Source organism: Equus asinus, chromosome 2, assembly GCF_041296235.1.
Source record: "Equus asinus isolate D_3611 breed Donkey chromosome 2, EquAss-T2T_v2, whole genome shotgun sequence".
Taxonomy (NCBI): Eukaryota; Metazoa; Chordata; class Mammalia; order Perissodactyla; family Equidae; genus Equus; species Equus asinus.
This window is the reverse complement of record NC_091791.1, coordinates 112,306,390-112,330,445: the sequence shown is the minus strand read 5'-3', so window position 1 is coordinate 112,330,445 and position 24,056 is coordinate 112,306,390. Positions and strand designations below refer to the sequence as shown.

The 24,056-nt window shown below is 38.0% G+C and overlaps 1 protein-coding gene across 1 annotated transcript in view; it reads left to right on the top strand.

Annotated features, from left to right (window-relative positions):
* The window catches only part of CERS3 (ceramide synthase 3), a 104,346-nt gene extending 97,319 nt beyond the window's left edge, over positions 1-7,027 (top strand). Inside the window, exon 11 of the mRNA XM_044762858.2 lies at positions 4,815-7,027. Within this exon, the coding sequence (XP_044618793.1) occupies positions 4,815-4,976 (162 nt within the window). The 3' untranslated portion in view covers positions 4,977-7,027. The remainder of the gene's footprint in view (positions 1-4,814) is intronic.
* The last annotated feature ends 17,029 nt before the right edge of the window (positions 7,028-24,056 follow it).

Genomic DNA, 24,056 nt, shown 5'->3' with positions numbered 1-24,056 from the left:
ATGAAGTCTGGTCTGGAGCAGTTCCATCTCCCTTCCTCAGGGACAATGTTATTCCTCTAGGAGTTTTCCTCACAAAATTCCTTTGAGAACAGTGAGACAAGAGGAGAAACATTTACTTTTAATTAAGAACTGTCCTTGAAGGAGCACCTGCATAAAGAAAATAGAAAACGTCCTGTTACCAACAATGAAAATGTCCCGACAACCAAAATGCCCACGCGTAGTATTTCACTTAGCAGATGTTTGTTGGGAAAAGCATAGTGTTTGCTTTCTAAAAAGAAATACTTTTGAGTTTTATTTTTAAACTTATCAGTAAAATTGGTTTCTTTTCTGTTGGTGTACACTTCTGTGGATTTTAACAAAGGTATAGATTTGTGTAGCCATCATCATAATTAGGATACAGAATAATTCCATCACCCCAAATGACTCCTTCCTCCACCCCAGCTCCTGGCAGCCACTTATCTGTTCTTCATCTCCATAGTTTTGTCTTCTCAAGAATGTCATGTAAATGACATTAGTGTGTATACAGGAGGTAACCTTTTGAAAGTAGCTTTTTTCACTCAGCATAATGCCTTAGAGATTCACCTAACTTCTTATAAATGTCAATAGTCTGTTCCTATTTATTGGTAGGTAATATTTCATTATATGGACATACCACAGTTTATCCATTTACTGGTTGAAGAACATTTGGGTTGCTTACAATTTTGGGCAATTATAGATAGAGCCGTTATAAACATTTGTTTTTTTGTGAACATAAATGTTCTCTTGGGTAAACACTCAGGGGAAGGATTGCTGAGACATACAGTAAATGTATATTTTATAATAACTGTCAAACTGTTTGCCAAAGTGTCTGTACCATGTTGCATTTCCATCAGCAATATGTGAGAGTGCCTTCCAGTCACTCTATGTCCTTGTCAGCATTCGGTATTGTTAGTATTTTTAATTTTAGCTATTCTAATGGGTTTGTCATTGTATCTCATCCTGGTTTTAGTTTGCCTTTTCCTGATAGCTAATGATGTTGAACACCTTTTCATGTCCTAATTTGACATCCTGTATCCTCTTTGAAGATGTGTTTATTTTGATATCTTTTCCACACTTTCTAATTTATTTGGTTTTTTTCTTACTGTTGAGTTTTGAGAATTCTTTATTTTGCATATAAGACAGATATGGGATTTGGAAATATTATCTCCCAGTTTGCAGTTTATCTTTTTATTCTCTAAATAGTATCTTTCATAGAGCAAAAGTTTTTAATTTTGATGAAATCCAGTTATATCAATTTTTTTAATGGAGTATGCTTTTTGTACCATGTCTAAGAGCTCATCACCCAACCTAAGGTTATGGGTTTTCTTCTAAAAGTTCTATAGTTTTATATTTAGATTTACAATCCATTTTGAATTGACTTTTGTATAAGTATGACACTTAGATCAAAGTTTACTTTTTTGCCCATGAAATTCTAGTGGTTCCAACATCATTTGCTGAAAAGACTATCCTTTCTCCACTGAATTGTTTTTGCACCTTTGTCAAAACTCAGTTGGCCACATTTGTGTGAGTCTATTTCTAGATACTCTATTCTGTTCCATTGATCTATTTGTTTATCCCTTTGCTAATATCACCCAATCTTGATTGCTGTAACATTATAGTAAGTCTTAAAATTGGGTAGTTTGAGACCTCCAATTTTATTCTTCTTTTTCAGAATTGCTCTCGCTATTCTAGTTCCTTTGCCTCTCCATATAAATTTTAGAATCAGCTGGTTTATATCTATAAGAAATCTTGCTGAGATTTTAATTGGTATCGCATGGAATCTATAGATCAGTTCTGGGAATAACTGACATTTTTACTATGTTGAATCTTCCAGCCCATGAATATAATACCAGCTCAATGCAAGGTTGACATAAGGGAAGCCATATTGTAGAAAAGAAACCATGTTATAACTTTGAATGACCTCTGACTGACTAACCCTGCTGGATATGTACCCTCCAGGAGATCTACCTGCTCTGTAGATTTTATGACCCCTGCTTGTGTATGCACCTCCTAGCTGCAATAAGATGATAACTTTGTTCTTTTGAGTTCCTTAGGAATGTGATGACCCCCGGACAGACAGTCTACACTGATAGCCATCATCAATGACAACTGAAAGATCTGATGTGGTGACTCCCAGTCAGGAGCACCAGAGCATCAACATTCCTAACCCCCCTCCCTATCACCCACTGGCCTGTATAACTGCTTTGAGATTCTGTGCCCCCTTAAGGTGGTTCTTTAGGACACTAGTCCCCCCAGCTTCCAGTTTGCTAGCTTATAGCTTAATAAAATGCCCTTTCTCAGCCACCATCTTGCCTCTTGACAATTGGCTTTTGTCTTGTGGTGAGCAGATCATGCCCTTTGTGTGGTAACAAATATTGAATGTATTTCCAATTATTTAGATCTTTCATTTCTTTCATCAGAGATTTGTAGGTTTTATATACAGATCCTAATACATACTTTGTTGGATTTATACCTAAGTATTTTATTTTTTGAAACTATTGTAAATGTTACTCATTTTTAAATTTCAGTTTTCAGTTGGATGTCACTAGTCATGTTAGTTTCCTATGGCTGCTGTGATAAATCACACAAACTTGATAGCTTAAAACAACAGAAAATTATTCTCTCACAGTTCTGGAGGCCAGAAGTCTATAATCAGTTTTGAGCCTAAATCAAGGTGTGGCAAGCCTGTGTTCCCTCCAGAGGCTCTAGGAGAGAACCTTTTCTTTGCTCTTCCAACTTCTGGTGGCTGCAAGCATTTGTTGGCTTGTAGCTACATCACTCCAATTTCTACCTCTCTTTGCATATTGCCTCTCCCCTGCTTCAAATCTCCCTGTGCCTCTCTTGTAAAGGCACTTGTGGTAGCATTTAGGGCCCATCTGGATAATCCAGGGTAATCTTCTCATCTCAAGATCCTTAACTTAGTCTCATCTGCAAAAACTTTACCATATAAGGTAACATTCACCAGTTCCAGGGGTTAGGACCTAATATCTTTGAGGACACTTTGCAGTATTCTACATTAGTGTTTAGAAATCAAGATTGTGTGTGTGTGTGTGTGTTGACCTTATGTCCTGCAGCCTTACTCCTAAACTCACTTATTAATTCTAGGAGTTTTTTGGTGGATTCTTTAGGATTTTCTACATAGATAATCATGTCATCTGCTAATAGAGACACTTTTCTTTCTTTCTTTCCAATCTATATGACTTTTATTTCTATTTCTTGCCTTATTATATTGCTAGGAGTCCCAGTTCAATGTTGAAGAGGAGTGGTGAAAGTGGACCTTCTTACCTTATTCCTAATCTAAAGGGGGAAAGCATTCAGTCATTCACCATTAAACCATTAAGTATCATGTTAGCTTCTATTTCTTCTTTGGCTAAGAAGGTTTTCTTTTTGTAATCACGAATGAATGTTGAATTTTGTCATATGATTTTTCTACATCAATTGATACAATCACCTATTTTTTCCTTTTTTAGATTATTAATATGATGGATTACATTAATTAATTTCCAAATATTGAACCAGCTTTGCATTACTGGGACAAATCCCACTTCATTGTGATATATTATTTTTATACATTGGTGGTTTTGACTTGGGTTATTTTGTTGAGGATTTTTATGTCTCCGTTCATTAGAGATATTGGTCTGTAGTTGTCTTTTCTTATACTGTCTTATTCTGGTTTTGGTATTGGTAATTCTGGCCTCATAAAATGAGTTGGGAAGTCTTCCCTATTCTATGTTCTGGAAAAGAATATGGAGATTTGGTGTTATTTCTTCTTGATGTGTTTCATAGACTTTGCCAGTGAAATCCTCTGGGCCTGATGATATTCTTTTTCAGAAGATTTTTAACTGCAAATTTAATTTCTTTCAAAGAAAGAAATTCTTCAAAAGAATTTCTTCAAAGAAAGAAATTAAATAGTTACAAGACTATTCAGATTACCTATGTCATCTTGAGTGAATTTTGTTAGTTTGTAGTTTTTGAAGAATTGGTCCATTTCATCTAAGTTGTCAAATATACATGCATGAAGTTGTTTATAGTTTTCTGTTGTTGTTCTTGTAATATCTGCAGTAGCGATAGTCATCTCCCCTTTTTATTTTCTGGTAATTTGTGCCTTCCTTCTTTTTTCCTTTGTCAGTCTTCCTAGTGATTTATCAATTTTGTGGATCTTTTCAAAAAAACAGGTTTTGGTTTCATTGCTTTTCTCTGTTGTTTTTTCTGTTTTCGATTTCATTGACTTCTTATCTTATCTTTCCTTTTGCTTGATTGTGGCTTATTTTGCTCTTCTTTTTTTCTAGTTTCTTAAGGTAGCTCTTCTTTTTTTCTGGTTTCTTAAGTTAGAAGCTTGAATTATTTGAGTCTTTTCTAATATAGACATTTAATGCTCTAAATTTCCTTATTAGCACTAGTTTAGCTACATTTGACAAATTTTGATATGTTGTATTTTCATTTTAGTTCAAAATATTTTCTAATATCCCTTGAGACTTACTCTTTGACCCATTATTTCTAAGAGTGTGGTTTAATTTCTAAGTGTTTTGAGATTCTCCTATTATATTTTTTATTTTGATTTCTAGCTTAATTCCGTTATGACCTGACACATACTTTGCATAATTTCAATTCTTTAAGTGTGTTGAGGTTTGTTTATGACCCATGACATGTTCTATCTTGGTGGATGTTTGATTGTTTGGATATTGGGTTTTCTGTGAAGGGAGCCATACCTCTAAACTGGGGCCATTTGTTTATTTATTCACTCAAGACTCTTACTGGAAGGTTGTCACTCACAGCCCATTCTTTCCTTTGTCTAGAGCACACAGGATGTGAGGAGTGATGATGAGGAAGAGGAGGAAGAGGAAGAGGAAGAGGAGGAGGAGAAGGAAGAGGATACCAAAGACAAAGAGAGCGACTGTTTGAAGAATGGCCTTGGGGCTGACAGGCACCTCATTCCCAATGGTCAGCGTGGCCATTAACTTGAAACCCAGTAGCTCCTGGGGCACAGTGAGCTGCAAGGGCTGCTGGAAGCTGGAAGTGCTCCCCCCATCTCTGTGGCCTACAGGACCCCAGGGGCCCCAGATTCTGCCCTTCCCTTTTTCTAACCACCACCTTCTTTTTGCCCCCCGCAAGATGTATGTAACAAAATATTGTTAACTTGTGTTAAAATGTTAAGTGTACACGTCCCCGAGGATTTTACTGCAGTCAGGACTCAGACTGGACAGAGATTTCAAGATTTCTCCAGAGAACCGTTTTAGTTCTGATTGTGTTCATTCATGCATTTGAGACTTTGGGCTTTTTCAGGAGCTCACTTCATTGCAGGCTTTTTTCCTTCCCACCTTGCCTGTCCTCAGGATGGTTTGAGAAGTGCTAAGTTGACCCACTTTTTCTAGGTGTATTGGGCCACAGAGAGCGCTCATCTCCCACGAATGAGCGAGAGGTGGCAATGGGACAGTGGCAGAAGGACCAAACCAGGAGCTGGGCTTCCAGGGCTCACAGGCCGCTTCCTGCCATGGGCAGTTTTTAAACCTTCCAAGCCTTGGTGCTCCATCTCTCCAGTGAGAGAGTGCTCCCTGCCCTGCCTACCTCACGAGGTCAGAGGGAGGACCCCATGGTAGAAGTGACAGTGCAGGCCACCAACCACAGTGTTCTTGTTACCTGGCCGTCTTTCACTGTGAGTCCAGCTCTGTGGGGGAGAGAGAAACATGGCTAAACGTGCACTGAATGGGCCTGAATGATCTTAAGAAAATTCCTTTTAAATGTGTCTAGAGATACCTGGAAATGCAAATACCCAGACGATTGTTTCCCTTTTATTTGTTAACTATTTATTTGTTAGCAACCCAAGGGTAATTCTCAAATTCCTGGAATTTTCCCTCAGGCCCCATGGCCCAGGGGAGGGAGTTTGGGCCCTATTCCTTCCTGACTTTTGCTGGGCCCTCACTTTTCCCTGCTGCTGCCCTGAGCCTCTCCCTGAGCTTCAGTGGCTGTTGGGTCCCCCTGGCGCCTCTCCTGGGGAAGTGGACCAGGTCAGGTTGCTGCCTGAGCCGTTAGCACCCCGGGAGCCGGAGCCTCTGGGGCTGCCCTGCATCTGAGCTCCTGACCACAGGAAGCCTTGGAGCAGAGAGAGGAGGCTACGCTGTCCATCTCTGCTACCCAACCCAACCAGACTGCCTCACAGTGAAACACAGCAGTAAAAGGCTGGAGAATTGCCCTGAGCAATGTCCAAGGGCAGGTGCTAGAGTCAGTGACAGCTCCCGGGCCCACCTGAGGAGGACAGGGACTGGCAGGTCAGTAGCACTCTTGGCCCCCAAAGGGGGCACACTCCTGAGCCCAGTGTGTGGGGCAGACCGCAGAGACTTCTTCCATTTCTGCCTGCAGAAGGGAGGCAGAGCCTTGCAGAGAAGGATCCCGAGCAGATATGCAGCCTCCCCTCCCCACCCCAGCCCCTCACATTTTTTTTGGTCACATTTGAACCTTCATCCTGTTTTGCTTGGGGCCTGTATTATAATGCCAGGTGGGAGCTGGGTCTGTGGACTGCTAGAGCATCCGCACAGGCTCCCCTCCGGGCGGCCATGGCCCTGGAGCGAGAAAGGCACTGTACATAGAAACGGTGTCTGTGTTTTTTGTTTTTTAATAAAAAGCTGTTTTGAAAACTTTCAGGCTCAACCAAAACCAAAACCAAAAACCCTTGAGAATTCTTCACTCAACAAAATCTGTTTTTGAGGAATCGTTAGAACAATAGAAAAATGTGTGTCGAGTTTTCTCTGCCTAATATTTGCTTTTACGAGCAGAGTAATACATGTGCTATCTGTATAGTGTTATGTGATAAATCTCAAGTGCCTCCACTCATCTGGGGGCTTAGCTGTTGAACTCTTGTTAATATTATGTTATTATTATTTTGGTGGAAGAAGATCACACTAAGATAATATTTTTTATGTTTCCAGTTTACAGACTATTTTTTCCTTGATATCTTTTGGTCTTACCAAATATCTTCTTGCTTAAGGTAAAAAATTGTTTCTTTGCTGCTCTATCCTCCAGTTCTTTATTTCTTATTTGAACATTGAAAATAAAATTGTGTTGTGCCCATTTCAACTCTCTCTGATACAGGTGGAGCCCTAGGCTACCTCTTAAGGGTAGATATGCATTTTTGTAACATCCTTTAGGGCTTTTGTGGTTACTTTTTAAGATAACTTCTCTTTCTACAGGAAATAAGGGCTCTATACCAGATGACTTCATATAAATGCAGTCCGGTGTGCCACCAATATTATCGTAACGGTGATGGCCTACAATAAAACCAAGACAGCAGCCAGCATGCGTGCTGACTGAGTAGATGCAGCACACACATTTCTTGGCTTCTTGGAGATCATCACTGGTCTCATCAAGTAGTGGACACAAAGATTTGGCAGTCCTCTATAAACATCCTGCCAGGAATCAGAGGGAATAGCAAGGAGAACAAAGCCAAGTTAGGGCATTAGGGCAGCTGGTCTTGGGTACCAGATGCCTGATTGGGCTGAGCCTCTTGGTTATGGCCAGTGTAGACACACAGATACCTATGGGCTGGAGTCTACCCAGGTCATGGCATCTGGGCCCTGTGACACAAGGCACTGTTGAAGTACTAGGAAAGGGGACCAATCTTAAAAGTCTTTTCTCAGCCATCTTTTCTGTACCCTTCAAAGGTAGAGGAAGAAGTGGGGTCGAGATTGATGTTCCACTGGCTGTCCATCAGAATTACCTGTGGAGCTTCAAACACACCTGGCCTGTTGCCTGCCCCACATTTTGATTTAGTATTTCTGGCGTGAGAAACAGAAATCCGCATTTTCACTGAGTCCCGGCACGTCTGAAGAACTGTCAGGATTCTGTGTGACCCCACCTGCTTGTATTCCTACTAGCAGTTTCATACACTAATAGATGGGAAAATGCAGTGATATAGAATATTTAATCCAAAATAAATCCCGATAAAATAACAAAAGAGAAAAGGAAACATGAGAACAGGCAAGAAAAATAGAAAACATTGTGGGAGTTTTACAATGGTGCATACAATGGTAACTTTAAACCCAAATTTATTAGTCGTTACATCCAATGTGAAAACAAAGAGTACCAGATTGGATTTTTAAAAATCCCAACTATATGCTGCTTATAAGAGATACACTGTAAACATAAGGAAAAAGAAATGTTGAAAGTAAAAGGACAGAGAAAAGTGTACCATGCAAACTCTCTCCCCAAAAACCTGACGTGGCTCCTCCAATGTCAGACCCAGGCAAGAGGGACTGGTGGGCATGAAGAGGAGTGTTTCCTAACAATGAAAGGGATGGATCCACCAGGATATATAAGAAATGTACATCTGATTACACTGAAGAATATAGCTTTTAAAAATGTAGCAAAAAATTTTACAGAGTTAAAAGGAGTAACAAAATCATAATCGTGTTTGAGTGGTTTCAGCACACCTTTCATATCTGATAGAACAAGCAGACCAAAAAGCAATAAGGACATAGAGGATTTGAACAACGAAATGAACAAAATTGACCTTTTTGACATATACAGAACACTGTACCCAACAATTGCAGGATACACGTGGAGGAACATTTCAAGTGCACATGGAACATTTACCCAAATTGACCAGATGATAGACCTTAAAGCAAATCCCAAAACATGTCAAAGGTTTGCAATCATATAGATTATGATCACTGATCACAGTGAAATTAAGCTAGAAATCTAAAACAACAAGATAAATAGAAAAATCACCACATATTTTTAAGTTAAGCAATGCACTTCTAAATAAGGTTTACAGCAAAGAAAAAATCACAATGATAATAAAACATTTTAAACTGAATTATAATAAAAGTAACAAAATGTATATAAGATTCAACCAATGACAAATTTAAATTATTATGAAAATTTATAATATTAAAAGCTTTTGTAAGAAAAAGGCTTATGAAAATCAATGATCTAAATGTCTCAAAAAAAGTAAGAAAGGAAATTAATAAGATAGGAAACGTATCATAGAGTATCAAAAAAGCAAAAGTTGGTTCTCTAAAAGAAAAGTTTATAAAATCCTAGCAAGATTGATCAAGAAAGACACAACCAATATTAGGAATGAAAGGATCTGTCACTATAGCTCAAGCCAACATTGAACAGATGATACAAGAATATTATCAGCAACTTTATGTCAATAAATTTAAAGATGTAAATAAAATGTTTACGTCCCCAGAAAAATACAACTTGTCAAAATGCGCACAGGAAGAAATAGATATCTAAAGAGTCTTCTATACAAAACAAAATGAAATCTGAAATTTTAAATCTGCCCTCAACAAAAAGAATCTTTAGACCCAGATAACTTATCCAGTGAATTCTTCCAATATTTAAGGAAGAATTAACACAAGTATTACACAAACTTTTCTGGAGACAAAAGGAAGAAACACTTCCATGCTTGTTTTATAAGGCTAGTGTAATCTTGATGCTAAAATCTGACAAGAATTTTAGGAGAAAAAACCCCAACAACTGTAGACTAAGTCATTCATGAACATAGAGGCAAAATTCCTAAATGAAAGCAAACTGAACTCAGCAACATGTCAAGAGGTAGTGCGTGACAGACAGGGTGGGATTATTTCAGGAATGCATGGTTGATTTACTATTTGAAAGTCAATGTTCACCATTTTAAAAGAATAAAGGAAGAAGCCGTATCTTCAAACGCCTTGGATAAAATTCAACATTCATTTATTAAAAAAGGAAAAACTCACAGAAAAGTAGGAAGGAACCGCCTTAATCTGATAAATAGCATCTTCAAAAAGCATAAAGCCAGCATCATATAACGCTATACTGGCGAAATATGGAAAGCTTGCCCCCCGGGATTATGACTGAAGCAGGTATGTTCATTATGTTCAAGGATGCTCATCATCCTGAGCATATTCTACGTTGTATTTTTCATTTTTGTCAATGTAATATTTCAAGAAAGAAAAATTGTGAGGCTCAAAAGGAAGAAATAAAAAGTGTTGTTGCAAGTGTAAATGCAAAAAAATCCCAACACACATTGTGTATGTGTTTGCATGTAAGTGTGTGCATGTGTGTGTAAGTTTATACAGAAATGCCAAGGAACAAGTCTGGCCAAGAGAGGCTTAGAAGGAATGAAGTGGGAGAACTCATTCTACTAAATACCAAGACTTATTGTAAAGCAGTGTGAAATCAGTACAGGGATAGACAAATAGGACATTGAAATCATATGAAGTCCAGGAGCAAACTCATGCATATATGGATGGTTGCATATCCTTAAGGATAAAAATTAAACTTGACCCCTACTTAACACCATACACAAAATAAATTCCAGGTTTTTTGTACTTCTAAGTATGAAAGGTAAAATAATAAAGCTTTGAGAGGGCATCTTCATGGCCTTAAGCTGGACAAAGAGTTCTTAAACAAACAATACATAAAGCATTATCTATTAAGGAAAATATTAATGAATCAGATTAAATGAAAATAAAGAACTTCTATTTCTAAACAGACCATTAAGAGAATGAAAAAGCAAGTCATAGAGTGGGAGAAAATATTTGCAACACTTAGAACTAACAAGGGGTTCATATCCAGAATATATACAGAACTCCTACCAAAAATAAACCCCCCAAACTGACAACCCAATAAAAAAATGAGCAAGGCACTTAACCAGACACTTTACAAAATGCCATATCTAAATGTCAAAAAAACATATGAAAAGATGCTCAATCTCATTAACCATTAGAAGGACTGATAGTTCCAAATGGCAATCACATGGAACAATTGGAACTCACACACTGTGGGAGGAGTGAAAATAGTTATAGCCACGCTGTGTCATCATTTCCTAGAATTGAATATATGCACGTATTATAACGTAGCAGTTTCACTCCCAGGTACGTATCTGAAAGCATTTACACAAATGCCGAAATAGTGCACGTGAATGTTCATATCAGCAATGTTTCTGATAGCCCAAACAGGACACTTCCCAAATATCCATCAACAGTAGGATGGGTAAGTAATTTGTGGCATATTTACACTATGGGATACTATGTAGCAACGAAAATGAACAAACTGGTATTTGCAACAATGTGGCTTTGTCTTACAATCTTGATGTTTTGTAGAAGAATCTAATGGAAAATGAATGCATACTTTATGTTTCCATTGTTTATAAAGTTCAAAAACAGACAAAACCAATTTATGATAGTAAAAGTCAGGGTAGTGGTTACCTTTCGAGAAGGGAGGGCCTGTGGCTGCATGGGGCCCGAGGTGGCTTCGGGGTACTAGGGGCATTCTGCTTCTTGATCCGGGTGATGGTTGCATGAGTGTGTTCTGTTTGTGATAAATCATTGAACTTATGATTTGTATGCTTTTCTGTATGTATATTATAATATTTTTAAGTTGTTAGAATGAAAAAGAAAAAGCTAGCTAGTTTGAAGTCCTTACCTTCCTGAGACAGCTGATGTTATTGACCACAGCCTCTTTTTTATCAAAGCTTTCAATTCTCAAAATCTCTTTAAAATATACATAAAAGCTCATAATCTCACTACCAGCTAATCCGTATCAGCATTTAAAATAATGATAATAAAAGTAATACCTGTGCATAGTTACAACATTCCAATAATGCAAAAATAATGTAAAAATGTATCAAATGAAAACTGAAAAGCTCTCTGTACAGTCTTTCTCCCAAAGGGAAACACGTCTAACATTCATTGTGATTCCATCCAGAAACATTCTTGTGCCTATTTTAGCCTGAATCTGTTGTGGAATGCTGGCTCCCCAGACATCCCCAACACAGCCTGTTGCTAAGACAGACCTGAGCGAATTGCTCATGGCAGTAAGACAAAGCACCCAGAGAGACTTGGCATCATCCAGCAGGGAAAGGGCAAGGTCGAATTGTCCTGAGAATCTGAAGTTTGGCTTATCGGTGCTTCAGTGCCAAGACTCGATTAGGATCAGCTAAGGATCATGATGTAACAGTTTAGCACCAGTGAAGACAGCCCCACAAAGATTTTGAGGTGAGGGGTTCAAAGAGTTTCTTATGCAGTAAACTATCTGTTGAAGCTTTTCATTGAAGAGCTGATGAGTCTTGTGAGAAGGTTCTGAAATGATAAGTACAGTTATCTTCTGGAATAATAAAGTTATGCTACTGAAGACAATGGAGTAGTCATGTTAACGGGAACAGTGAGCTGTTAGGGTAGGTGGTTTGGGTTCTCAGTATATACCTGGGTTACCTCTGCTCTAACGTGCCCGGATGAGGGGATAATGAACATAGAAGCATCATAGAAGCGCCTGCTGTGTGTGCCTTAGAACTGTGACCACCCAGAGGCTAATTTGCACTAAGGTTCCATCCATATAGGCTATACACTATACAATATATTTTTTTTTTTTTTAAAGATTTTATTTTTTCCTTTTTCTCCCCAAAGCCCCCCGGTACATAGTTGTATATTCTTCGTTGTGGGTCCTTCTAGTTGTGGCATGTGGGACGCTGCCTCAGCGTGGTCTGATGAGCAGTGCCATGTCCGCGCCCAGGATTCGAACTAACGAAACACTGGGCCGCCTGCTGCGGAGCGCGCGAACTTAACCACTCGGCCACGGGGCCAGCCCCTATACAATATATTTTTTTTTCTGGTGAGGAAGATTGGCCCTGAGCTAACATCTGTTGCCAATCTTCCTCTATTTTGTATGTGGGATGCTGGCTCAGCATGGCTTGATGAGCAGTGCGTAGGTCCACACCAGGATCCAAACCTGCGAACCCGGGCCGCTGAAGCAGAAGTGGGAACTTAACCACTCCACGATGGGCCGGCCCCTACATTATGCTTTTTAAATGCAAAAATCGGCACTCTGAGTCCACATGTTGTTTTGTTCCTTGCTTTTTTCTCATCAACGCCTTGTAGAGATCTTTCCATATCAGCATATAGAAATCTACTTCATTTCTGTAAGAGCTGCCCAGTAATCCTTAGAAATTTAGCAAGTATTTAACAAGTCTCGCATTGTTGCACTCTTGAATTGTTTCTAGCTTTTAGCTCTTACAATACTGTGATGAACACCCTTGGAGGAAGTACCGAACCCAGGCTGCCTGGGTTAAAATCCCTACTCTGTTACTTACTGTGTAACTTTGGGCGAGTCTCTTGATCTCCTCACCTTCTGTTTACTCATCTGTTAAAAGGGCCCAGAACCTTTGTGTTATGCCATTTTGAGGATTAGATGAAACGATTCTCATGAGGCATGTTTTATCCCACCTTCATATAGGAAGCATTCAATAGGTGTTAATTCTTCTTATTGTTCTTAATTACCGCAGGGTAAATGTCTACTAGTGGGATTCTGGGTCAAAAGGCACATGCAGTTTTCATTTTAATGGATACAAATTGCCTTCCAAAAAAAAGTTGTACAAATTTAAGTTCTGCTGACAGTGTTGAGAGTAGCTGTTTCTCTGAAATGGGAATCATCAACCTTTGACCTTTTTGCCAATCTAAAGTTTTAACGTCTTATTGTTGCTCCGATGTGCATCTCTTCAATGGGAGGAGATGAAGCATTTGCGTTTCTTTTATTTGCTTACTCACTTTTCTGTTGGCTTAGTATTCTTTTCCTGATAGGTGTCTGCAAGCTCACTCTAAATTAAGGAGATTGGCTTCTTTTCTATTATATGTAACATAAAATTTTCCCAGTTTGCCTTTGGTCTTATGACTTCATATGTAGTGTTTGGGGTGAGAGGAGACAAACGTGAATTTTAATTTTTTTCTCCAGTAAAATATTTCAAACTTTTCCTTAGCAGTCTCTGGAGTCTGCTTCCTGCTTGGAAAGTCTTCCCTAAACAAAATTATACACAAAACTGTTACCGGCTACAAATGTAGGTTCTTTACCTGCCACACAAGAGGGGCCAAATAAAAGCTGGAATGCCAGGCTTATGGCAAGGAAAGGGTTTTTATTTCGAGTGACATCAGCTGGGTGACGAGAGTGAGCCCTCAAATTTGTCTCATCTCCCAAAAAGATGGGAGGCAAGGGATTTTAAAGGTTTCAAGGAATGTGGCTATTTGTAGGGAGGTGGGGGGTGTGGGGACCTGGAATTGGCCACCCCAAGATATGTCTCTTTGGCATCAGGATTATTTGAGGCTGATTGCTTTTGATAAACTGGGACAGGGAAGGAGGCTCTGAGGAATGGAACTTGCCCTTTGTTAGGACACATTTACATTTGTAAGGTAAATCTCTATCTGTAAAGGTGCCTCCCTCTCTGTACCAGGAAGAAGAAAGGAGATGACCTTCTCTGCAAAAACTCTTAATCAATACCAAAGGCAAGGACTTAAATCTGCATTTTATTGTGCTAGTCTGGTAACCTCCTGTAACTGACTTCCCTCCCCCTCCCAACTTTGGCATTTCTTTAAGGATTAAGCATCTTTCCTTAGGGAAGGAACTGATTGCTGCGCTCACCTGTGACCGCCCAGCTCCAGATGGTAGACTTGCCTCCTGCTACGCCCACCGAGATAGCAGACCACTACCTGCTGTGTCCATCAAGCACTGTGCCAACAGGGCAATCTTGAGACTATTGTGGGAGGGACTTTTCAATCACATGTGAAACACCCTGTTTGGGGGTATATAACCACTATGTGCACCCCACTTCTTTGGTGCCCTTTCTTCCTTCGGGAAGAAAGGCCCTGGGCCATGGTTCCTCATAAAGCTTTGTTTAATTTTCTCTTGCTATTCTGTCTCATGTGAATTTAATTTGTTCTCCAGCCAGACGAACCCACATTTGGGAAGAGGAAATGTCTTCCTCCCCTACAGGGGCCTATGGCCTTGCTGATCGGCGCTTCCCCACCAGCCTGCGTTTGGCCTTGTGAGGCTGCTTGTAGGCAGGGGGATGGTGAGGTAAGGGAATCCATAGGTAGATAGCCTTGGTTGTCTGCCTCGTGGTGGAGAGAGGATTCCGGTGCCAGGAAGCTGAAGAGTAAGCAGGCAAAGGGAAGGAGTGCTTTTGGTTTTAACCCATATATGCTGGGTTTGATGTAGCAGGACTGATATCAAGACTGGTATCAACACCATTCACGTTTCTTTTCACAACTTATATGGATTCCTTGATTCTTTGCTCTGTCTGGTATTTATTTTGGTGTAAGAGGCAAGGTAGGGAGAGATTCTTTTTTCTTTTTTCTTTTTTAATAGATTGCTGATTGTCTCAAGGCATTTGCTGAATGCTATCTCTTTTTTCTTGTGTTTGAAATGTCACCCTTAAATTCCCATATGTATTTTGTGTCTCTCATCCCTATTGGAACTTTCATTCTGTTCCACCAAAGTGCTTGTCCTATACCCAATTGTTTTAATTTGTATAACTTTATAATAGATTTTAAGATGGCTTGGTCAGTGACCCATCTTTATTGTTATTTCCAAATTTCATTGGCCCATCTCACATTTTTATTTTTGTTTGTTTTATTCTCAATATTAATTTTATTACAAACTAGAAACTGGATGGATTCCACATTTCTTTTGTCAGATTCCCCCTGCAAATCCTGATGGTGTGCTATTTTAAGATTCCTTTGAATTTATGATTAATTTAGGGGAGTTTACAAATTACCATTTTAAATCTTCCTATCCAAGACTAAGCTGTGTGTTCCTGTTTAGTTAAATCCTCTTTTATGTCTCTCAGTACAATTGGGAGATTTTGTTCATATAGACCCTGAACATTTCCTTTATACTGAGGTGAGGTATCTTCTTATTATTGTAAATAAGATTTTTACTGCCTTTATATTTTCTTTTATTGTTTAATATTTAGAAAAGCTACTGATTTTTGTACGTTAGTTGTGGAATCTGACATTCCACTCATGTTTTTAACAGATTTTCAGCTCTTTGTAAGACTTTTTTTTAATTGAAAAACATCAGTAATGGGTGTTGAATTGCATTTCTTGGGGTGCCGATCTAGTTGTTGCTCTTTGCTCTGTTAATCTGATAATACCAGTTTCTTCCTCTTCGACTAATCTGGCATTCAGAGGGCCAAATCCTCTTGGTCAGAGTGTGTTGTTTTTTTAATTTACTGAGAGATTTTTTTTTGCTAATATTTTGTTTAAGATTTTAGCATGGATTTTCATAAAAGTATTTTTCTACAGTCTTCTATTTTGTGTTCTTAATGCTTTTTGTATAAGTAGTGTGCTGAGTTTATAAAGAGAAATTTGGACAATTCTTTCTTGTTCCTGTTTTATTGTTTATTGTTTATTATTTATGTATTATATTATGTATGTTTAAAGTAATACCCAAAATAAGCAATAAAATAAACAATAAATAATAACAATAAACTTATCCAGGGATGTAACGACCTTTGGGAAAAAACCTCTGCTGATATCTGTTGCCAGTGAAGAGAGAAAGGGCTACTCTATAGTCTCAAGGACTACAACTCCGGATGGTCAACATCCAAAGACCCCCCTTTTTCAGCCCATTAACTGTATAAACCTGCTTCAAAATTCTGTAGTTTTAAGATGGTTCTTTAGGACACAGGTCCACCATCTTCCCCCTTGCTGGTAAGCTGTAATAAAAAGACCCTTTCTCTCTTACCACCTTGCTGCCTGACTCTTGGTTTGTCTTGTGGTGAGTAGAAGACCCACTTTGGTGGTTAGTGTTTATTTTTCTTTGTCTGGCTTATTTCACTCAACATAATAACTCCAAATCCATTGATGTTGTTGCAAATGGGACGATGTTGTCTTTCTTATAGCTGAGTAGGATTCCACTGTATATATATAGCACATCTTCTTTACCAAGCCATTGGTTGACGGGCACTTGGGTTGCTTCCGTGTCTTGGCTATTGTGAATAATGCTGGAATGTACATAGGGGTGCATAAGTCACTTTGAATTGTTGATTTCATGGTCTTTGGATAGATATCCAGTAGTGCAATAGTTGGGTCCTATGGTATTTCTATTTTCAGTTTTTTTTGCAAAATCTCCATGCTGTTTTCCATAGTTGCTGCACCTATTCACATTCCTACCAGCCGTCTATGAGAGTTCCCTCTTCTCTACATCCTCCCCAACATTTGTTATTTTTTGTCTTAGTGATTATAGCCATTTTAATGGATGTAAGGTGGTATCTTAGGGTAGTTTTGATTTGCATTTCCCTCATAGTCAATGATGTTGAACATCTTTGCATGTGCCTATTTTCCATCTGTATTTCTTCTTTGGAGAAATGTCTGTGCATATCCTCTACCCACTTTTTGATTGGGTTATTTGCTTTTTTGTTGTTCAGTTGTGTGAGTTCTTTATGTATAATGGAGATTAACCCCTTGTTGGATATACGATTTGCAATTATTTTCACCCAGTTGGTGGGTTGTCTTGTTGTTTTGATCCTGGTTTCCTTTGCCTTTCAGATGCTCCTTAGTCTGATGAAGTCCCACTTGTTTATTTATCCTCTTGTTTCCCTTGTCCGAGAAGATGTGGTATTTGAAAAGATCCTGTTAAGATCTATGTCAAAGAATGTCCTACCTATATTTTCTCCCAGAAGTTTTATGGTTTCAGTTCTTACCTTCAAGTCTTTGATCCATTTGGAGTTAATTTTTGTGTATGGCATCAGATAGTGGCCTGCTTTCATTCTTTTGCATGTGGCTGCCCACTTCTCCCAACACCATTTATTGAAGAGACTATCTTTTCTCCACTGTATGTTCTTAGCCCCTTTGTCAAAGATTAGCTGTGCTTAGATATGTGGTTTTGTTTCTGGGCTTTCAATTCTGTTCCATTGATCTATGTGCCTATTTCTGTACCAGAACTATGCTGTTTTGATTACTATAGGTTTGTAGTACATTTTGAAGTCAGGGCTTGTGATGCCTCCAGCTTTGTTCTTTTTTCTCAGGATTGATTTAGCTATTCGGTGTCTTTTGAGCCCCACATGAATTTTAGGATTCTTTGTTCTATTTCTGTGAAGAAAGTCATTGGGATTCTGATTGGGATTGTATCGATGCTGTAGATTGCTTTGAGTAGTATGGACTTTTTAACTATGTTTATTCTTCTGATCCATGTGCATGGAATACCTTTGCATTTATTTATGTCCTCATCGATTTCTCTCAAGAATATCTTATAGTTTTCATTGTATAGGTCTTCTACTACCTTGGTTAAATTTATTCCTAGATATTTTATTCATTCTTTACAATTATGAATAGGTTTGTATTCTTGAGTTCTCTTTCTGTTAGTTCATTACTGGAGTATAGAAATGCAACTTATTAAGTCCTCTTTGAATGTTTGGTAAAATTCACCAGGGAAGCCATTTGGTCCTGGACTTTTGATTTTTAGGATATTTTTGAGTAGTGTTTCAATATCTTTACTTGTGAGACTTTTTTTGGTGGGGGCGGGTGTTTTTGATTACTATTTCAACCTCTTTGGTTGTGATTGATCTATTCAGATTATCTATTTCTTCTTGATTCAGCTTTGGGAGGTTGTAAGAGTCTAAGAATCTATTCATTTCTTCTAGATTGTCCAATTTGCTGGCATATAGCTTTTCATAGTATTCTCTTGTCATCATTTGTATTTCTGTGGTATCCATTGTAATTTCTCCTCTTTCATTTCTAATTTTATTTACCTGAACTTTTTCTCTTTTCTTCCTTGTAAGTCCGGCTAGGCATTGTCAATTTTGTTTATCTTCTCAAAGAACCAGCTGTTTCATTGATCCTTTCTACTGTCTTTTTTTGTTTGTTTGTTTCATTGCATATCTTTCAGCTGTGATTTTTCTTATTTCCCTCCTTCTGCTGACTTTGGGCTTTGTTTGTTCTTCTTTTTCTAATTCTAATTCTAATTCTAATGAATTTTTCTAATTAAGTTAGGTGTAGTTTGAGATTGCTTATTTGGGACTTTTCTTGTTTGTTAAGGTGAGCCTGTACTGCGATGAATTTCCCTCTTAGAACCACATTGCTTCATCCCACATGAGTTGGTATGGGATGTTTTCATTTTCATTTGTCTCCAGATATTTTTTGATTTCTTCTTTAATTTCTTCAATGATCCATTGGTTGTTCAGTAGTATGTTGTTTAGTCTTGACGTCTTTGTCTCTTTCTCAGCTTTTTTCCTGTAGTTAATTTCTAGTTTCATAGCATTGTGGTCAGAAAAGATGCTTCTTATTATTTCAATCTTCTTAAATTTATTGAGGCTTGCCTTGTTTCCCAACATATGGTCCATCCTTGAGAACATTCCATGTGCACTTGAGAAGAATCTGTATTCTGCTGTTTTTGGATAGAGTGTTCTATATATATCTATTAAGTCCATCTGGTCCAGCTTTTCATTAGGTTCCACTGTTTTCTTGTTGACTTTTTGTCTGGATGATCTATCCATTCATGTGAGTGGAGTGTTGAATTCCCCTACTATTATCATGTTGTTGTTATTGTTTCCCTTTAGGTTTGTTAATAGTTGCTTTCTGTACTTTGGTGCTCCTGTGTTGAGTGCATAGATATTTATAAGTGTTACGTCTTCTTGATGGAGTGTCCCTTTGATCATTATATACTGCCCCTCTTTGTCTTTCATTGTCTTTTTTATCTTGAAGTCTTCTTTGTCTGATATAAGTATGGCAACACCTGCTTTCTTTTGTTTGCCAATAGCTTGGAGTATCATCTTCTGTCTCGTCACTCAGAGCCTGTGTTTCTCATTGGAGCTATGTTTCCTGGAGGCAGCATATTCTTGGGTCTTGTTCTTTAATCCACCTTGCCACTTTGTGTCTTTTTATTTAAGAGTTCAAGCCATTTACATTGAGTGATTATTGATATATGAGGACTTAGGACTGCCATTTTATCATTCGTTTTCTGGTTCTCCTGCATTTCCTTTATTTCTCATCTCGTGTATTTTGGACTATCAATTTGGTTAGGTAGTTTTTTATGCTGGATTTCTTAGTTTTCTCCTTATTTATTATTTGTGACTCTGATCTGCTTTTTTGTTTAGTGGTTACTGCAAAGTTTGTATGCAAAATCTTGTAGATGAGATAGTCCCTTTTCTGATGACCTCTTATTTCCTTAGACTAAGCTGATTCAGTCCCTTTCCCCTTCCCCTCCTAAGTTGTTTTGTCACATCTTTTTCCATCTTGTGTAGTGAGTTTGTGGTTAAAATGACAAGGGTGTCTTTGTTTTTGGTGTTTTCCTTCCCTTTATCTCTAATGGTTTACATGATTATTTTTTCTAACCTGTTCTGCTGGATAGCTCCAATTTTCTGATTTTGTCTACTGATTTATCTCCTTATTCAGGGCTTTGTAACCCCTTTCTTCTTTTTTTTTCGGGTATGATGGCCTTCTTGAGGATTTCTTGTAGGGGTGGTCTTCTGGCGATGAACTCCCTTAGCTTTTGTTCATCTGGGAACATTTTTATTTCTCCATCATATCTGAAGGATATTTTCACTGGATAGAGTATTCTCGGCTGAAAGTTTTTGTCTTTCAAAGATTTGAATACGTCATTCCACTCTCTCCAGCCTATAAGGTTTCTGCTGAGAAATCCACTGAAAGCCTGATAGGGGTTCCTTCATAAATTACTTTCTTTTGCCTTGCCACCCTTAGTAGTTTTTCTTTGTCATGGTCTTTTGCCAGCTTCACTACTATATGTCTTGCCGTAGGTATGTATGCCTTGACAAAGTTAGGAGATCTTGTGGCATCCTTCATGTGAATTTCCATCTGTATCCCCAGGTTTGGGAAGTTCTCTGCTATTATTTCTTTGAACAAGCTTTATACTCCATTCTCCTTGTCTTCTCCCTCTTGAATACCTATAATCCTTATGTTGCATTTCCTAATTGAGTTGGATAGTTCTTGGAGACTTTCTCCATTTCTTTTTAGTCTTAGTTCTTTCTCCTACTCCATCTGAAACATTTCCAAAATGTCTATCCTCAATCATGCTGGTTTGTTCCTTGATGATATCTGCTCTACTGTTCAGGGACTCTATATTCTGCTTTATCTCAACCATTGTGTTTTTCATCTCCGATATTTCTGCTTGGGTCTTCTTTATAGTTTCCATCTCTTTTGTGAAGTAACCCCTGAACTTGTATTGGCTATCTGTATTCTCTTTTAACTCCATGAGTTTTTTAATGATAGCTATTTTGAATTATCTATAGGTTATATATTTGTGTGTCTTCAGGATTGATTTATGAGTACTTGTCATTTTCCTTCTGGTCTGAAGATTTAATATATTTTTTCATACTACTAGATGGTGTAGATTTGTGCTTCTGCATTGTGATAGTATTTGATTGCTACTTCCACCTTTCGCCTCTAGGTGGAGGTCAAGAGAGTATATTCTGAGCCCACTATGAACCTTGGGACAGCTCCAAGTTGCTGGGCTGTGGCTCTAGGGCAGTAGGTCAGGGTGAGGGGGTGCTTTCCTCTCCTGCACGATCTGGGAGGCTTCTCCTGCCCTTTCTATCTGGTCTCCTGAGGTGTTGGCTTGGTGAAGACACTCCCATGATAGTTAGTCCCCTCTGTGAGAGGCTTTCCTCTGGGCTGTGAGGGACTTCAGGGATCTATGGTGTTCCCTTGGAGGGCCACCACTCCCTCTGCACTTTCCTCCCTGTGGCTTCATGTAATCCCTAGGTCACTGTCCTTCTGTAAGGAAGACAAGCTCTCTCTTGCCTCAATCCAGTACCTCGGAGGGGCTCCAGCACCTCCAACTTGCAACGTGTGGCTGTGTTGGTCTCTCAGACGTCTTTTGTGTTGTATGGGTTTCCTCTGTTGGTATATGTATGTGCTTTTCATTGTATCTTTGGGAGGAGAGTTTACTGGGAGAGCTCACTCTGCCATGATGCTGACGTCACTCTGTATTTTATTCTTTTTGTTGTGATTGTAAATTTGGACTGTATTCTTGATTTCTCTTTCTGCTATTTTGTTGTGTATAGAAAATCAAGTGATGTTTGTATGTTGATTCATCCCCTACAACTTTACTGTATTTGTTTATTATTTCTAATAGTTTTTTGGTAGATTCCTTAGGATTTTCTACATATAAAATCATGTCATCTGCAAATAGTGACAGTTTTACTTCTTCCTTTCCAATCTGGATAACTTTTATTTATTTTTATTGCCTAATAGCTCTGGCTATGACTTCTAATACTATGTTGAATAAGAGTGGTGAGAGTGGGCATCCTTATCTTATTCCTGTTCTTAGAGGGATAGCTTTCAGTTTTTCACCATTGAGTACGTTGTTAGCTGTGAGTTTGTCACATATGGCCTTTATTATGTTGAGGTATTTCCTTCTATACCCATTTCATTGAGAGTTTTATTAAAAATGGATGCTAAATCTTGTCAAATCCTAAGATGATCATACAAATTTTATTCTTCATTTTGTTAATGTGGTGTATGACATTGACTGATTTGTGAATGTTGAGCCAGCCTTGCATCCCTGAAATAAATCCCCTTGATCATGGTGTATGATCCTGTTAAGTTACCGTTGTAATCAGTTTGCTATATTTTGTTGAGGAATTTTGCATCTATGTTCATCAGTGATATTTGCTTGTAATCTTCCCTTTTTGTGTTGTCCTCGTCTGGTTTAGGTATCAGGGCAATTTTGGCTTAATAAAATGAGTTAGGAAGCATCCTTTCCTCTTCAATTTTTTGGAAGGGTTTAAGAAGGATAGGTATTAAATCGTCTTTGAGTGTTTGGTAGAATACACCACATTTATAACTAAAAAACTCCCAGAAAAGAAATATACTATCTCAGATAGTTCAACTGGGAAATTTTACCAAACATTTTAAAAGATTAACACCAATTTTACACAATCTCTTCCAGCAAATAGAAAGGAGAGAACACGTCTGAACTCATTATATGAGGCCAGTATTACCTCAATTAATTACTTCAAATTACCTCAAGTATTACCTTAAAGATAGTACAAGAAAATACAACTATATATCAAAATCTTCCATGACCATAGGTGCAAAATTCCTCAGCAGAATATTAGCAAATCAAATCAAGGAATGTATTTTTAAAAATAATATATCATGACCAAGTGGGATTATTCCAGGTATGTGAGACTAGATCAATACTTGAAAATCAATTACTGTAATCTACCACATCAACAGGTTAAGAAAAAAATCATATGATATATCAGTCAATGCCCAAAAAGCATTTGACAAAACCCAACAAACATTCATTATAAAAACTGTCTCCAAATTAGTAATAGAGGGGAATTTCTTCAACTTAATGAAGAGCACCCACAAAGAAGCCTACAGCTAACATCACAGTTAATGGAAAGACAGAGTGCTTTCCCCTTAAGATTGTGATCATGGCAAGGATGTCCTCTCTGAACACTCTTGTTCTGACTATCTACAACATGGTATTGGAAGTTCTAACCACTGTAACAGGCAAGAAAAAGAAATAAAATGCTTACAGATTGAAAAGGAAGAAATAAAACTCCTTATTTGCAGATGACATTATTGTCTATGTAGAAAATACTAAAGAATCTATGAAATCCCCACAAAATTCCTAAAACTAACATATGGATTCAGCAGTTTACAGGATAAAAAAAATCAACACACAAAGAATTAATTGGATTTCTATTCATTAAAAATGAACATAGGGAAACAAATTTAAAACACAATATCATTTATAATCACTGCAAACAAAATGAAAAACTTAAGACCTATAAACTTAAGAAAACACATACAGTATCTGTATGGTGAAATTTACAAAATGCTGAGGAATGAAATCAAAGAAGACTTAAAACCTGGAGGTAAATCCCATGTTTGTGAATTGGAAGATCCAACTTAGTAAAGATGTTGTTTCTTTCCAAATTGATTTCTAGATTTAATAAAATTCCCATCAAACCCCCTCCAAATTTTGTTTTTGTGGACATCAATAAGCTTGTTCTAAAATTTTTATGTAAAGGTATGGTCTTAGAATAGCTAAAACAACCTTGAAAAAGAATACAGTGGGAGGAATAACTTTACCCAATATTAAGGCTCACCAAAGAGCTCCAGTAGTCAAGACAGTGTAGTATTGGCAAAGGGACAGACACATAGATCAGTGGAACCAAACAGAGAACCCAGAAATACATCCAAACAAATGTGTCCCACTTATTTTGACAGAGGTTAAAAAAGCAATTCAATGGAGGAAAGAATGTCTTTTCAACAAATGGTGCTGGAACAAGCGGACATTGAAATGATCTTCAACCC